Here is a 16,128-nt window from a genome sequence, read left to right on the forward strand (position 1 = left end):
CTACACATTAACGTAAGTGATTTTTTCAAAGAAAAATAACAGAACTCTAGGTAGGCAAGTGCCTGGGTCTGACTTTTCCTCGAAGGGCAGGGCTTAGGGTTCCAGGTTGGCTGTCCCAGGCCTCTGCCTAGGATGCATCCCTTTCTCAGGGCTCTTGTCCTGTGACTCTTCGATCACTAGGCAAGGTGAGTGTGGTATGGGAAGAGGTGGGAGGACCAGTCTAGCCAAGGAGTCTGTCTTTGTTTCTTCCCAAAAGAAGAGAGATGGTGGCTGCAGGCTATCTCCACCTGTCACACCAAGTTTCACAATTTCAACTCTCTGATGCTTGAGTTGGCCATCTTAGAGGAAGCCCGAGGGCACTTGGTTAGCGCATGTGTCTAGGTCCTGGCAGGATCTCCCTTCTCCCTTGTGCCCTGTGGTGTGTGGGCTCCCCACCCAACAAGACTCTTTGCCAGCTTGCCTGTTCATTCATTCATCAGACACTTCCTGAGCACCTACTAGGTGCCTAGTCCTGTTACAGGGCACCAAGGAGGCAACCAAGGTGGATACAACATGGTGCCTGCCCTTTGGAGAGAGGAAGATAGAAATAGTGATAAAATGAAAGCAGGAAGGCCGTAAAAGAGAGAAAGAAAGTGCTGTGGCAGTTCCAGGCAGGGAGACATCATTTCCTGCCAGGGCAGGGGGAATGGGGACAGGATTTGAATTTTCACCCTGATGACCAGTCCATCATCTCCTAGGAGACAGGTGGGATTCTTATTCAAGCTGAGACATTTTCCAGGGGAGGCATCTGCCCCCTCCTTTTCATAACCTCCTTTCTGGGTATTTAGGACCCTTGAGGATTTGGCTAGAACGCGCTTATTTTCCAGATGGCCATTTGGATCACGCACTCTGGGTTTTTTCCTGTGCCCTTCATCTTAACTAGGAAAAACAGTGGAAAGCGCAGCCCTCCCATTGGCAAATGCAGTCATGTGGAGATGCTTCCTCCCTGCTCATACCTTTTCTCCCTCTTCCTCTCTCCTGCTCCTCATCTCCGGCCTGTTCCATGTGGCTATGCCAACAGGTCCTGGACGACCCCAATGAGGACCATCTGTACATGGGTAAGAGAGCCCTTGCTTCCTGCCACCCTTGCTCAGGCAGCTGCTCCTGCCAAAGCCCAGGGGTGCTCTCCAGGCATCCCCTGCCCCTGGCATCTCCCACCCTTTCCTGCTCCAACTGGGCCCCACACAGAAGGCTGCACCCCTGGTTCAAAGCAGGAGGTGTCAAGGAGTTCTTGCTGGGAATTTATCTGGGTGTCCTATTCATCCATTTGCAGATATTTATTGAGTACCTACTGTGTGTTGGACACCATTCTAGGCACGAAGGATGCAGTGATGAGTACGAAAGATGAGGCCCTTGCTCTTATGAAGCTGGTATTCTAGTCAGGGAAGACAGATAGTCAACAACTACAGTCGGCCCTCCGTGTCCACAGGTTCTGCATCTGCAGATTCAACCAAATGTGGATCGAAAATATTAAAAAGAAAAAATTTCCGAATGTTCCAAAAAGTAAAACTTGAATTTGCAAAAAGTAAAATTGCACTGGCAACTATTTACATAGCATTTATATTGTATTCGATATTATAAGTAATCTAGAGATGATTTAAAGTATAGGGGAGGATGTGCATGGGTTATATGCAAATACTACACCATTTCATATAAGGAACTTGAGCATCTGTGGATTTTGGTACCCATGGGGGTTCCTGGAACCAATTCCCCATGGATCCCGAGGGATGACTGTAAATAAAGCAGATAATCAACTTCAGATAGATACTCTGAAGAAGATTAAACAGGGTGATGTGAGAGAGAGATGGAGGGGCCATGGCAGAAAAGAGGTGACCATTTAGCACCTGAATATCAAGGACACAGCCCTGTTGCATCTGAGGAAGAGCATTCCAGGCAGAGGAAACAGCAGGTACAAAGTCCCCAAGGCTGGTGAGAGCTTAGTGTGTTTGAGAAAAATGTGGCTGCAGCAGAGAAAACCAGGGAGAGGGGGTGGGGATGAAGATGGAGGGCCTGGGAGGCCATGATGGGGCATTTGGAGCCTTGAGGGGCCATTGAAGAATCTGGGCCCTGCACACTGAAATGGAAGGACTCAGGTATGTCCTCAGAGACCTCATTTTTAAAAAGTGATGAGGACATGAGGCAGTTCTCAGTCAGTTCCCAGAATAAGCGCTGATGAGGGAAGGAAGTGCAGGACTAATTCAAAGCTGGACAGCAGACTCTCAGGCCCAGGAAGGCGTGATCAACAGGTCACGTGTCCCACTGTTGTCTGGCTTGGGTAGGCGTTCAGACTAGCGTATGCATTTCTCGCGGGTACAGATGACAGCCGGGAGGGGTATTAAGGAGATGAGTGGTATGGGCAGGGCCAAGCCCAGCCTGTCTCCTGGATGAGCACAGGGTGATCCTTTGCTGCACAGGGAGTGGTTAATCATAAATAATGGGTCTGGTTTGGAACTAGAGCTCAGAGCTCAATTTCCCCTAAAGTAGTTGCCATGGTTCAATTCCAAGGATGCTATTGTTGCTTAGGACATTTTATTTTTCATCACCTCCCCCACCCAGGTTTTTATTATGAAAAATGTTAAAGTTGAAAGAAGAGTACGATGAGTACCTGTTTACCTACCGCCCAGATTCAACAGTTAGTAATTTTTGTCATATTTGCTTTATCAGTCTAGCCAACCACCCATCCATTTCTCTGTATTTTTTTGCTGAACCACCCAAGAGTAAAGTAGCAGACATCTTGACACTTCAGCGCCTAAACATTTTGGCCTGCATCTCCTACATGATCACAATAATCCTCCCGTTATTGTACCTGGAAAAGTTAATGCCAGTTCCTTAAGAGCATCTAGTGTGCAGGCCATATTCCAATTTTAGAACTTTAAAAACCTTCCTTTAGAAACATTTTAGAGGGTACACAGTAAACAACATCAGATATGATAACTTTAAAAAATTGTGAAACATTCATATAATAAAAATATGAACATCACAGAGTCATAATTTCTCAAAATGTGGTACCAACACCACTTTAAATATATGAGACAATTTTAGGTGGTATATGGACCAACATTTAAAAAATTTTTTCGATTTAATTTATCATTGCATAGGAAAAACTATAACCAGCACGGTAAACGCATGATTTCCTGGATATTATTACCCGGGATAAGGCTAAAAGTTTTAACACTAAGTCAATTTAAAGAAAAGTGTGAAATAAACAATAGTTTACGTGGTATATAGATATGGCCAGATTATAAACATGGTAGGCAAATGAGTGAAGTTTGGGGAAATATAGAAGAAATCATAAAATGTAAAAGATAATTTTTGGCCCAGAATGGCATCCGCAGCATAATTTGCTCGCTTGGGGCCCCAGACCTGACACCGAATGGCTGTGGGCTGTTTCTGAGGAGATGGGTTGTTCTTTCAACAAACGTTACGGTTTGTCAGGCCCTGTTCTAGGTTCTTCAAGGAACGAAACTCAACCCCCTACCCCCCCACCCCCGCTCCCTCAGGGCACTTTATTGCTCTGGTGAGGATGGACAGACACACTCAGACCTAAGTATTAGGCATAGGCTTCCAAGGTGACAATATCATGGGAAAAAGCTAACCTGAGCAGGGTCACAGGAGTCAGGAGTTCCAGGTTGGGGAATTGCGAAAAAGAGTGGCTCCTCAAGATGCCTCACTGAGGTGACATTTGTGCAGGACAGTGGAGACCAGATGGCAGAGGACATTTCACACCATTGTAAAACTTTGCCTTTTACTCTGAGCGAGAAGGGAGCCCCTTGAGGGTTTTGAGCCAAGGAGTCGAATGAGTGTGTAAAGAACGTGACCCAAGCCTCAAAGAAGAGTTTCCTAAGCCATTTGGACCAGGCAGCTTCATGGACAGAGTTTTTCACTTCTTGAGGTGGCAGTGTGGGAAGGAGCCATGCGAGTTTGGTATGTGATTCCAGCGGTTTTGAAAAAATCCCGACACTGTTATTTTTTAGTTTCCAGCCACAGCTGTGTGTGGTGAGGACAGACAGGGCAGTGTGTGAAGCCAGGTTGCAGGTATCAGCAAGGGTTCTGCAACTGCAGGCCTGACCCTCAAAGGGTAGAGAATACGACTGGTATTTCTTGGGGTTAAAAACTTTCCACCACTGCTCGGCTCCAGGAGTGGTTAAACTGTAAGTGACTGAAAATAGACCTGTTTCAACAGGCCAGCTTCCCTCATGCCAACCGAGTTATAGTGCTTGGGAGGAAGCACAGAAATTCATGAAGCAGCTCTTGAAAGTTAAGTTTACATAACCAAGGTGGGAAAGCGAGAGCTGAGGGGACCAGCGCTCCTGTCGGTGGAAGCCTTACCTTCAGCGCCATTACTTTTGCTTCTAACCACAGCCTGAAGCCACAGCAGATTTCCTCTAACTAGGGTTTGGCCAACACTGGTTGATGAATGTGAAAACAGGGTGGGGCCCTGGGGGAGTTAAGTTCCTTTTCAGGTCAGAACCTTTAAGCCCTCTTTTTGTCTGAGGAGCCGGCTCTTTCTCCTTGGCCACCTCAGCCCTTGGACAAGCTTTGAAACAACCTTTCTTCCATAAGAAGCTCCAATGTGGGTAGATGCTTCCAGAAAACAGACAATTCCAAAGTCATTCTCCACTGGATTTTGAAATCCACTGTGCTGTTTTTTTCATTTCCTAAGGTACAGCTTCATATTCCCACTTATATTTGTACAACCAGAACAAAATTAAAATAACTACACCACATGACCCAGCAATTCCACTCCTAAGTATATACCCCAAAGAACTGAAAACAGATAGCCACACAAATACTTAACATGAATGTTCATAGCAGCATTATTCATAATAGCCAAAATGTGGAAATAACCTAAATGTCCATCAGTTGATGAATGGATAAACAAAATGTGGCATATCCACACCAAGGAATATTATACAGCCATAAAAAGGAACAAAGTACTGATACATGCCACAACATGGATGAACCTTGAAAACATGCTATGTGAAAAAACCAGTTACCAAAGGTTGCATATTGTATGAGTCGCGTATATGAAATGTACAGAATAGGCAAATCTATGGAAACAGAAAGTGGGTTAGTGGTTGCCAGGGCTAGGGGGAGGCACAGAGTTTCTTTTTAGGGGCTGAAAATGTTCTGGAACTAGATAGAGGGGATGCTTTCACTGGAGGCAGTGGAATACTAAGTGCCACTGAATCATGCATTTTAAAATAGTTTAATCTTCTGAAAATTTCACCTCAACTTTTAGAAATGCAAAAAATAACCCACCTCCCCAACAACAAAAAAACTGTGCATTCCCTGAATATGATTTATGTAATACTTGATGGCTGGGGGGGCGGTCCCCACATACACAGGGCTGGGAGGAAGCTGGCAGGGAGTGAGGCATTTGTGTGTCGCACATGATTGTGAGTCAAGAAGGGCCCGTTTAGGAGGAATAGGATGAGTTGGCCTTTGAGGTGGTGGGGAGATCTCCATCCCCCACCTCTAGCTCCAAGTCTTGGTTTGGATTGAGGGTCACAGGAAAGGGTTTGCGGGCCAGCTGACCACAGAGTGCTGAAGAGTTGGAACAATGTTATCCTTTTTATTTATTTATTTTTGGCTGCGTTGGGTCTTTGTTGTGGTGCGCGGGCTTCTCATTGTGGTGGCTTCTCTTGTTGCAGAGCACGGGCTCTAGGCACGCGGACATCAGTAGTTGCAGCACGCGGGCTCAGTAGTTGTGGCACACGGGCTTAGTTGCTCTGTGGCATATGAGATCTTCCCGGACCAGGGATCGAACCCGTGTCCCCTGCGTTGGCAGGCGGATTCTTAACCACTGCGCCACCAGGGAAGTCCTATCCAACAATTCTTGATGTAGCCTGGCAGCTTGGAAAATGTGAGAGGGGTCATCGATACCTGTTCTTGCTGTTTCTTGAATTGAAACTTTGCTAGAGTTCAGAAGTCCCCTAGGGCTACTTCTTTGTGCCTAAGTAAATTGACATTTGGGTTGTGTCCCCTTAGACCTGTTCTTTGGCATAAGGTGGCTCAGGACCTGGGTGTGAGTGAGAGGACACAGTTCAGCATCAGTTAGATCCCTGGGAGCCGCCCCCACCCCCCAGGTATGAGAGGAAGATGAAAGGAGTCCAAGAGCCGCCCCCACCTGTCTCGGGTCTTCCTGCTTTGTTTTCTCTGGTAGAGGGTCCTCAACTGTTTGAGGGCTAGAAGTTCAGCCAGGCTGGGGTCCCAGGGATACCAGAAATCTCTGACCCCTAGCCTCCTCATGGGAACTTAGAAAAGCAGAACCTTCCATGGTTTTGGTTCAGTGGACTGTTCCTCGCCCCAGCCCCAATGTTAGTTTCAGTGCTTCTTGGTGTTTCTAGGGGTGGTTGGGAGTTGGGGAGGAGGGGGAGGAAGATGGATTTCCAAATGCCCAGTGTAACCATTCACCCCCTTCTCTATCCTACAGTGTTTGAACTGGTCAACCAAGGGTGAGTGTCCCCATTCCCAGCAGGTGTGATGCTCGAAGCTTCTTGAGTTGCAAAGCTGAGTGAGGTGGTGAGAGAGGGCAAAGGCCAGCGTGTCTGGTTTGCTTTTCATGCATGTATCGACTTTTCAGGCCTGTGATGGAAGTGCCCACCCTCAAACCGCTCTCGGAAGACCAGGCCCGTTTCTATTTCCAGGATCTGATCAAAGGCATCGAGTACTGTAAGTGGGGCCTGTGGGAGGACTCTCACCCAGGGGGTGCTTAGCATTCCCAGGTAGTGGATGGAAAGTGGAGGGTTTCTTATTTCCCTCCTGGAGCACAGGGAGGTGTGCGGGAAAAAGAACTGTCTGAGCTGCAGAGAGACCTGCTGGGGCCATGCCCCCTGCGAACAGAAACCCTTCTTCCGGCCACACAGAAAAATTAAGAGCAATAGTGTTAGTGACTGTTTATCCAGCACTTTCTATGTGTCCCAGGCACTGTTAAGTGCCTTGCATCTTCCCTTATTCCCAACAACCTTGGGATCCTGTTAATCTCCTGGAACCTTAGTTCCTCATCTGTAAAATGGGAATAAAATATCTCTCGCCAGGTCTGAAATCAGCCAGGACATCAGTAGTATTGACTGGCAGGGTGTCCTTTCTGCTTCTGGTTGTTGAACATGTTGACTCATACCCTTTGCCTATTACATAGGATTGTTGTGAGATTGAAATGGGGTGAATGGGAAGCACTTAACACAGGGCAAGGCCTCAGACTGGGCATTCAGCAAAGTCAGCTGCTGCTCCTATTACCAATATCATCATTTCATCATCACCATCATCATCACCCCAGAAATGCAGTTGGGTCTTCCAAACCATAGGACTGTCCTCTCCCATGAGCTGACATCCAGGCAGGAGCAGTTAGCCAAGTCCTCAGTCCTGTTGTGCTTCACACTTCAAATTGACCTGCTCCAGGCATTGTTGGTTTGGTGTTCAGGTTGAGTGGTGGCATTAGTAAATGAAAAGATGTTTGTCACAAGTCTTGAGGCTTCTAGCTGGGAGCCAAGCTCAACAAAAACTCTCCATGCACTCATGACTTAAGACTGTAGCAGGCAGTTACCAACTGCTGTTGGCAGTCAGTGTTTCTCTCCTCACTTTGGAGGATGGGACAACTTCCTTAGAGACACTCCCCTTATCTTTCAGAGCTGTGGGTGTTCAGCAGGTTTGAGAGGGGAAGGCTGGGAAGGGCCTGGTACCCTGGGAGAACAGAGAGGCTCCTGCCTGTGTCTCTGGGCTGTGTGGGCCACATGGAGCTCCTCACGTGGTTTTCCTGCCCCCCTCTCTCCCATCCCGCCCCCAGTACACTACCAGAAGATCATCCACCGGGACATCAAACCTTCCAACCTGCTGGTTGGAGAAGATGGGCACGTCAAGATTGCGGACTTTGGCGTGAGCAACGAGTTCAAGGGCAGCGACGCCCTCCTCTCTAACACCGTGGGCACTCCCGCCTTCATGGCGCCCGAGTCGCTCTCGGAGACCCGGAAGATCTTCTCTGGGAAGGTAGGTTTGGCCCTGCCTGCAATGAGGAGTTCTGCGTGTGTTATGGTCCTTTCAGCTGTAAGTGACAAAAACCCAACTCACTGGCTTAAACAGTGAATCCATTGGACCATGTGAATGAGGAGTGGGGTGTGTTTGTTTTCAGGCTTGGCTAGATACAGGGATTCAAAGATGAATCATCTCTCCATCTCTTAGCTCTGTTTTCCTTTTTTTAAAAAAAATTTTGTCTGCACCACGTGGCATGTGGGATCTTACTTCCCCGGCCAGGGATGAAACTGTGCCCCCTGCAGTGGAAGCGTGGAGTCTTAACCACTGGACCTCCAGGGAAGTCCCCTCAGCTCTGTTTTCCTGAATTGTTTTCCTCCCCGGGGGGATGGTCATCAGCAGCTCCAGACTACTTTCTACCAGTTTACCAGCCTCAACAGAAAGAGCTTCTTTTTTTTATGAAGAGCTCCAGTGAAAATCCTGGGATTGGCTCTGATTGGCCCAGTGTGGGTCATGTGCCCATCCTTGAGCCAATCACTGTGCCTGGGGGAAGTGTTGCTCTCATTCATTGGCCAGGCCTGGGTCATGTGCCCACCCAGAGGCATGGGGTTTGGGGAGCAGGAATAGCCCCGCCCAAACTCCCATGGACTGAGCAGTCAAGAAGAGGTGGTTCCCCAAAGAAAAGCTGAAGGATTGGATGCTGGACAGGTGAAAGCATTAGATGCCCTTTACTGCCCCTTGGCCCCTCACACGGAGCTCTTTGTCTTGCAGGCACTGGATGTTTGGGCCATGGGTGTGACGCTGTACTGCTTTGTGTTTGGCCAGGTAACAGGGTGGGGTGTCCTGTATCCTGGGTGTTGTGGGTTGCCCCCTTGGATTAATAATTATCTCTCCTTGTAGGGAGATAGAACTTATTCACTTAAAAAGTTATTTCATTTTATTTCCACAATTAGATCTGATATGAAAAAAGATGCCTTCCCAAATATACATAGTTGTATATGATAGCCATATGTGTGAAAAAACGAGCTGTTAAAACAGAAGGATTGGCAGAGGCTCTAGAGGTTGTAAATACAGTAGTTGATGAATTTAGGGCAAGGACAGCAAATATGCCACCTCTACCCTCTCCTAAACTGGAGATAGGCATCACTAATCAATAACTGCACTCTTTCTTCCTGAGCCTGGTACTGCTTTGATGTTCTTCTCCACAGTGTTCCTAGAAGCTGTTGTTGGAGGAATAGAATTGGAATGGAAGTTAAAACCCGTTTGGCATTATTGATTTAGGGAGTGCTGTTTTGTCTTCTTCCTGTTGTTGTTCTTTTGTTGTTTTTATATAACTGACATTTAGGGGCTTCTATTTTAAACTCTGAAGTTCAGATTGATTATGTGAGCAATAAAAGTGAAGATTATTCCTTTTCATGAGCTTGTACTCCTATTGAGGAAAGCTTAAGAAACTAGTCCCATGAGGAAGTAAAGGAGTTTATAATCTCCTCCCCCCACCCAACATTTGATGAGAAAATTTTCAATCATATAGCCAAGTTGTTAAGAATTGTACCTCCTTACATATGCTTCAGAGTGCAGTCATTAGCTAGAGCTCACTATTGGTGGTTTTCATTTTTTTCTTTTGGGGTAAAATTTACATATCGTGGAACATGCAGATCTTAAGTGTACTATTTAATGAGTCCTGTCAAATTGATACACCTGCACAATCCAAACTCTTATCTCGTTACTGCTCTTAATGAAATCATTTTCTTCGGACAAGAGTGGACCAGGTCACTTTCTGTGACCTCTTCCAACCTTCTGAGCACCCCACATAAAGGTTTCTTTTTCCAGCACAATCCCTGAGCTCCTCCTGGGTCAGGCCCTCCACCAAGCGAAAGCGTCAACTTGTCACCCAGGAGGTGGTGCATGAATGGGCTTCAGAGTCAGCCCGCTCGCTCTATGCTTTGTGCTTCCCAGGACACGGCACCTCTCTGAGCTTGTTTTTGTCTCGTCTGTAAAATGAGAATAATATTTACTATTTTTTATGGCTTCTGAGAGGATCAACAGAAATAATTCAAGCATTCATTAATTCAGCAGGTATTTATTGAGCCCCTACTTCGTGCCAGGGAAGTTCCTGGGCACTGGGTGTCAGCAGTGAGCAAGACAGACAAAAATCTCTGTCCTCTTGGAGCTGATGTTCCTGTGCAGGAGTTAAACAGTGAACAAATACTTTTTCTTTTTTTTTTTTTTTTAACATCTTTATTGGAGTATAATTGCTTTACAAATACATATGTCCCCGTATCTCTTTCTTCTTGCGTCTCCCTCCCTCCTACCCTCTCTTTTTTTTTTTTTTTTTTTGGCCGCACCATGTGATATGCGGATCTTAGTTCCCCAACCAGGGATCGAACCTGTGTCCCCTGCAGTGGAAGCGTGGAATCCTAACCACTGGACCGCCAGGGAAGTCCCCAAATACATATGTAATATAATGTCAGGGGGAGGTGCTATGATGAGAAATCACATGGAGGTGGAGGGGGTGTCTGTTTTAGACAGGAGCTCCGGAAGGCCCCCCTGAGCGGGTGAGCTTTGATCAGACACCTGAAGGATGGGAGAAAACAAGCCACGCAGATGTTGGTGGGAAGAACATTCCGGGCAGAGGTAACAGCCAAATGAAACGTTGGTGCTGAGAAACCTCAGTACAGGGCCTGGTCCAGGCTAAGCCCTCACAAATCACAGCTACTGCTGCTTTGTCTTTTGTATTGTTCTTTGTATTATTATTATTGTTCAACTGGCAGGTGGGTGAAAAGAGTGTTTGCTTTTGTATAAGTTGGTAAGTTAAAGCACAGCTACAGAGGAAAGCCAGTGTGGTTAGGAAGGCTCCAGCCCTTCTGGAAAGACAGTCCTGGTCCTTTTAGATCTTTGGGGAATGGGATCTGCTTTGTCCCTGGATTGGGCCACTGGGCTGTTTCTTTCTCTGCTGCAACCCATGTGGAATGCTGCCTGCCCTTGCAGGACAGATGTGCCAGCCATTGATGGCCACCCTGTCCCTGACCTGTCTTTGCAGTGCCCATTCATGGATGAGCGGATCATGTGTTTACACAGTAAGATCAAGAGTCAGGCCCTGGAATTTCCAGATCAGTGAGTATTGTCCATCTACCCCAAGTCGCCTTCCTCTCCGAGCCCTTGGTGACGTCCTCCACCCCTGATGTATCTCCCATCCCCAGGCCTGACATAGCCGAGGACTTGAAGGACCTGATCACCCGCATGTTGGACAAGAACCCCGAGTCAAGGATCGTGGTGCCTGAGATCAAGGTACCTGGGGGCCGCTGCTGCCCCTTGGGGCGTGTGCTGGAGGCTCAGCCTGTGCCCTCTGCTTGGAATTGTCTGGCTCAACCCTGCCTCGGTCAGGCCCCATGCCCCTCTGTTTACAGCACTGCGTCCTTCTTGGCACCACTGCCCTCCCATGTCCTGGGGCCTCTGGGGTGCTGGGGTCTTGTGGGGGAGGATCTGGGACTCGTGTTCACTGTGATTGTGGAAGTGGGATCTGCTGCCAGCCGAGGAGCTAGCACTCGCTCCAATTGGCTTGGGGTGATGGCATCCACCCTCCCTAGACCGGACCAGACCAGGTTTCTGTGTGCTCCACTGTGTGGCTGCTGAAATCCTGGGGTCTTTTCTTAGACCCTGCCTGTCCCTTTGAGAAAGTACAGTTGGGGTGGGAGGAAGTTAGTGAGCACTTTGACCCCCCACCTCTGACCCCGGCCTGCTGAATTCCACTCTGTTGCAGAAAGCACTGTTAGAAGAGATCCCTATCCACCCCCTACAACCCTGCCAATGCCACGTGCACACACATGGATCTTTAAGAAATCTAGAGATTTGCTTCGGGAACTCCTAGGCACCTCAGCTAACTAGCAGTTGAAGAGGGGGCAGCCCGGAAGGTTACAGATAAGGGCTTGGACCCCAGGGGCAGGTGGTTGGGGGGCAGACCTCTGCCTGGGTCCTCTCCTGATTGTGTCCTTCTCCCTGTGCCACCCCACGCCTCTGTTTCCCGTTCTGTGAAATGGGGAGGATGCTGCCTCCAAGCTGAGGCTTCCAGGCATCAGGGGGAGTTGCTGAGGAGTGATGGGTGCTCCTCAGACAACCGTGCAACGCAGATGGCGAGTTCCAGGCGCTTCTGCCGAGACCTGGGGCCAGATGGAGAATCCAGCCCGGCTCACGTTCTGGCCTCGTCGCTCCCTCCCATTCTCTGTCCTTTGTCTGTTTCACATTTCCTCCCACCTCGCTCACCCCCCAGCCTCTGCCTGGCTTGCCTGCTCTCTTGCATGCCTGACCTCAGGCCACTGCCTCTCCCCTCCCGCGTCCCCTCCCTGGCTCCGCTCATAGGCAGGGTTCCTGGGAGCCAGTTGTGCCCGCCCCTCACCCCTCCTGTCATTCGTTGAAGCTGCACCCCTGGGTCACGAGGCACGGGGCGGAGCCGCTGCCATCGGAGGATGAGAACTGCACGCTGGTCGAGGTGACAGAAGAGGAGGTGGAGAATTCGGTCAAACACATACCCAGCCTGGCAACCGTGGTAAGGTGGGGCAAACCACTGCCTGAGAGCAGGGACAGAGAGCCCGCGGCAGGCCAGCGAGGATGAGCTGGGACGTGGGCGGGTGACTAAGAGGTAGATGTTGGGCCTGAACGTCGGGGGATGGCCGGGTCTGCCCCTCACCTACAGCTACCAGCCTCTGGGCCTTGGTCACACATCCGGCCAGGTGGCCCCTGCATCTTCTAGTGTGAGCTCTGTCTACAGCCAGGTCCGAGGTTACTGTAGACAGGGATAGCCCCTCTCTAAGGATTGTACTGCCCCTTCTGGAATTCCTGCTTTCAGAGCGTGTCAGGGGAACAGGAGGAGGGGAAGGACCAGGGCAGGTGCCCAGGATGGCAGCTGGAGCCAAGGTCTCCAAGATGGGCTCCCCACTGGCTGGGTCTTCAGTCCCCAGAGCAGATGACTGAGCTCGTCTCATCTCTGCCCTGTGGGCAGCTGCCAGGGCTAGAGGCAGGGCCCCCACTTCCCATGCCTCAGAAAGCTCTTCCTGACTTCTGAGGGTGGGCGTTTGCTCAGGAGCCACTGGGACCCCTTTTATGGCCTTACATTTGGGTCCTGACCCAGGAAGAAGGAGCTAGAATTGGAGTCCTCAGGCCTAACCTCGAAGACTCAGGGAATCACCCACTTGCCAAGGCTCTGCCCAGAGGGTGTGTGGCTCCAGGAGGGAGACCAGGACCCTCAGGGCCCTGGGGCCCAGGCTACAGTCCTAGGGGCAGAATCTGGTGGGCTGCCCCACCATGGCCACCTCAGGAGTCCCGGGTGTGTTTGGCCAGCACCAGCCCCAGCAGGCAGGCAGCGCCCTGGGCTCTGGGAGGGGAGGCTCTGCCGTGTCCAGCCTCGAGTGACCACCCCCTTAGGAGCCCCCAGTGCTGGCTCCTTCGCTCCCAGCTTTGCACCTCATCCTCTGCTTCCCCCACATACTTTCTCTCTCCCTCCAAAACCTGAGCCCCCGGGTGGGGCATCCATTCACGTCTTCCTCCTCCTCCCCGACCAGGGGCCTCTGCATGGTCTTCGCTGTTGAACACTCACCCACACACACCCCCTCCTTCTCATCCACCCACTGCACCCACGTCCTGAGCCTGCCGTGGGGAAGGCAGCTGACCTCGGGCTCCCAGCGTCCACCCTGGGTTATTCTGTTCCTGGTTGTGGATATTCTGGGGAGAAGGCGTCTGACCCTAGAGGTCTGAAATAGGCATTGATTATTCAGGAAACACTTCTTGAACACTGAGTGGTTTCCCCAGGCCTGTGTTGGGAGCAGGGGATACAGAGATGAATACAACCAACATGGCGCCTGCAGAGGCTGGGCAAAGAACCAACAAATAAATTATGCAAGTAACAGAGGGGCTGCGAGGGGTACGCCTAAGAGGGGAATGCAGCCCAGGTGATGGGTTAGAGGAGGCCTCCTGGAAGATGCACGCTGAGAGGGTGGCGGGGTGTTAATCAGGCCAAGAGAGGGTAAAGGGCAAGGGCATTCCTGGAAAAGGGAACAGCGAACGCAGTGATCCTCTGGTGGGATCATGTCTGTGAGAAACCTCAAGAAAGCCAGGGTGGCTGAAGCAGGGCAAAGAAGGGAGGGTGGCATGAGGCTGGATGGGAGGTGGGGCCAGACCACACAAGTCCTGAGGCCACAGCAGAGGTTTAAATCTTGGTCCCAAGAGGTTAGATTCAGGAGAGCGGCACCATCAGTATTGGCCTTGGGAAGGCCCACGTGGAGAATGGACTGTGGGGGGCAGGGAGGAAGTGAGGGCTTCAGCAGCTGTCTGAGAAGGAGGGGCTGGAGCGGGGAGGTCCAGGCCCCCTCCTGGCACCCAGGGTGTGCCGGGCACGGGCTTACAGAGGTGAGCAAGGGACAGTGCCAGCTCTCATGGGGCTCCCGGCCTCATAAGGAAGATGGATCTGGAAAGAAAGAATCACCCTCTTGTGCCATCACACGGTGACAGGCCAGCGGGGAGAGGAGCTGGAGTGAGAGGCTCCACAGGGTAGGAGACCCTCTCGCTGGGTCCTGAGGACTGGGAAGGCCAGTCTCACCGGGGGGAATGGTGCCTGCAAAGGCTCAGAGGAAACAGGCCCGTGTGTTCCAGGAACCACAGAGCTCGGGCCTTGGCAAGGGAGGGACCTTGAGTGCTTGCCAAGGGGCACGGCCTTCATTCTCTAGCTCAGTGTTTCTCTTTTCTTTTTTTTTAAATTGAGGTAGAATTTATGTAACATAAAATTAACCACTTAAAGTGAACAATACAGTGGCATTTAGTACATTTACAATATTGTGCAACCATCACCTCTGTAGTTCTGAAACATTTTCATCATCCCAAAAGAAACCCCGTCCCCGGTAGCGCTCACTCTCTGTTCTCCCCTCCCCCCAGCCCCTGGCATCCATTAGGCTGTTTTCTGTCTCTATAGATTTGCCTATTCTGGACATCTCATATAAATGGAATCATACAGTATGTGATTTTTTGTGTTTGGTTTCTTTCACTCAGCATCATGTTTTCAAGGTTCATCCACATTGTAGCCAGTCATTCCTTTTTAGGGCTGAAAAGTATTCCATTGTATGGCTAGAGCACATTTTGTTTATCCATTCATCAGTTGATGGACATTTGGGTGTTTCCACCTTTTAGTGGTTTTTTTTTAAGTGGTTTTTTAAACACTTTTTTTTTTCCTTTTTAGCAGCAAACCCTTAAAAAAAAAAAAATCCCCAAGCCCAGTCAGTACATGAAACAGCTTGAGGAGGCATCATGCTCTGCTTGGAAGGAGGCCAGAGCCTTACAGGGTGTTGGGGCCACTTCCTTGAAAATTCCTTCATGAAATACAGCAGCCAAAAGCATCACCGTGAACCTTCCGTGACTCCCTGGCTGGTAACAGGATAAGTTCCAAACTCCTATGGGTGAGAGATACCAAGTCAGGGAGGAAGGGAATCAGATCTGGCTTTCAGAAAGGATGGGCTGAAGGGAAGACTGGAAGACGGAGGAGGGAAGCTGAGCAGTGGCTGAGGGACGTGATGGAGGGATGTTACCTTTTCCCCCAAGATCCCCTCCTCTGGCAGGTGTTTCCCAGCCAAGCTGCGGACCCAGCCTGTCTTAGGGTGGATGGGGTGGGGGACACCAAAGCGTTCCCACTCACGACAGTGGACATGCCAGCTCCCAGTGCCTCTCAGACTTAAAAGGACTTTCGGGACCTCTGACCTCTCTTGCCATCACACCACACCAGCCTGCGGACTGGCCACCCTCAGTGTCCTGGGATGTTTCCTCAGCTCCTTAGACTGGGACAGATGTTCCTCATCCTCAACTAAAATGCAGCCCCCTGAGAAACTGGTACCATTTTGTATTGCTAGTGGGACTGTAAAAAACCGTGTAGCCACTGTAGAAAACAGTCTGGCAGCTCCTAAAAATGTTAAACTTAGAGTTACCAAATGATCCAAGAATTCCACTCCTAGGTGTACACCCAAGAGAAACGAAAACATTTTGTGTGGAAAGTGTCCACACAAAAACTTGTACACAAATTGTTCATAGCAGCATTAGTCACAATAGCCCCGAAGTGGAAACAGTCCAAAGGATGAATGCATAAAC

The 16,128-nt window shown here is 49.7% G+C and overlaps 1 protein-coding gene across 8 annotated transcripts in view; it reads left to right on the forward strand.

The window, feature by feature from the left end:
* The window catches only part of CAMKK2 (calcium/calmodulin dependent protein kinase kinase 2), a 52,696-nt gene that overhangs the window by 26,036 nt on the left and 10,532 nt on the right, over positions 1–16,128 (forward strand). For 5 of the 8 annotated variants that reach the window (XM_068562274.1, XM_068562271.1, XM_068562270.1 and 2 more), the window contains 8 exons: positions 1,061–1,097; positions 6,476–6,497; positions 6,626–6,714; positions 7,826–8,025; positions 8,779–8,832; positions 11,048–11,121; positions 11,208–11,295; positions 12,422–12,550. In XM_068562274.1, coding sequence (XP_068418375.1) covers positions 1,061–1,097; positions 6,476–6,497; positions 6,626–6,714; positions 7,826–8,025; positions 8,779–8,832; positions 11,048–11,121; positions 11,208–11,295; positions 12,422–12,550 — 693 coding nt within the window. The remainder of the gene's footprint in view (positions 1–1,060; positions 1,098–6,475; positions 6,498–6,625; positions 6,715–7,825; positions 8,026–8,778; positions 8,833–11,047; positions 11,122–11,207; positions 11,296–12,421; positions 12,551–16,128) is intronic. The other 3 variants (XM_068562277.1, XM_068562275.1, XM_068562276.1) reach the window with 2 other exon arrangements.

The sequence above is a fragment of the Eschrichtius robustus genome, chromosome 14 (assembly GCF_028021215.1).
Source record: "Eschrichtius robustus isolate mEscRob2 chromosome 14, mEscRob2.pri, whole genome shotgun sequence".
Taxonomy (NCBI): domain Eukaryota; kingdom Metazoa; phylum Chordata; class Mammalia; order Artiodactyla; family Eschrichtiidae; genus Eschrichtius; species Eschrichtius robustus.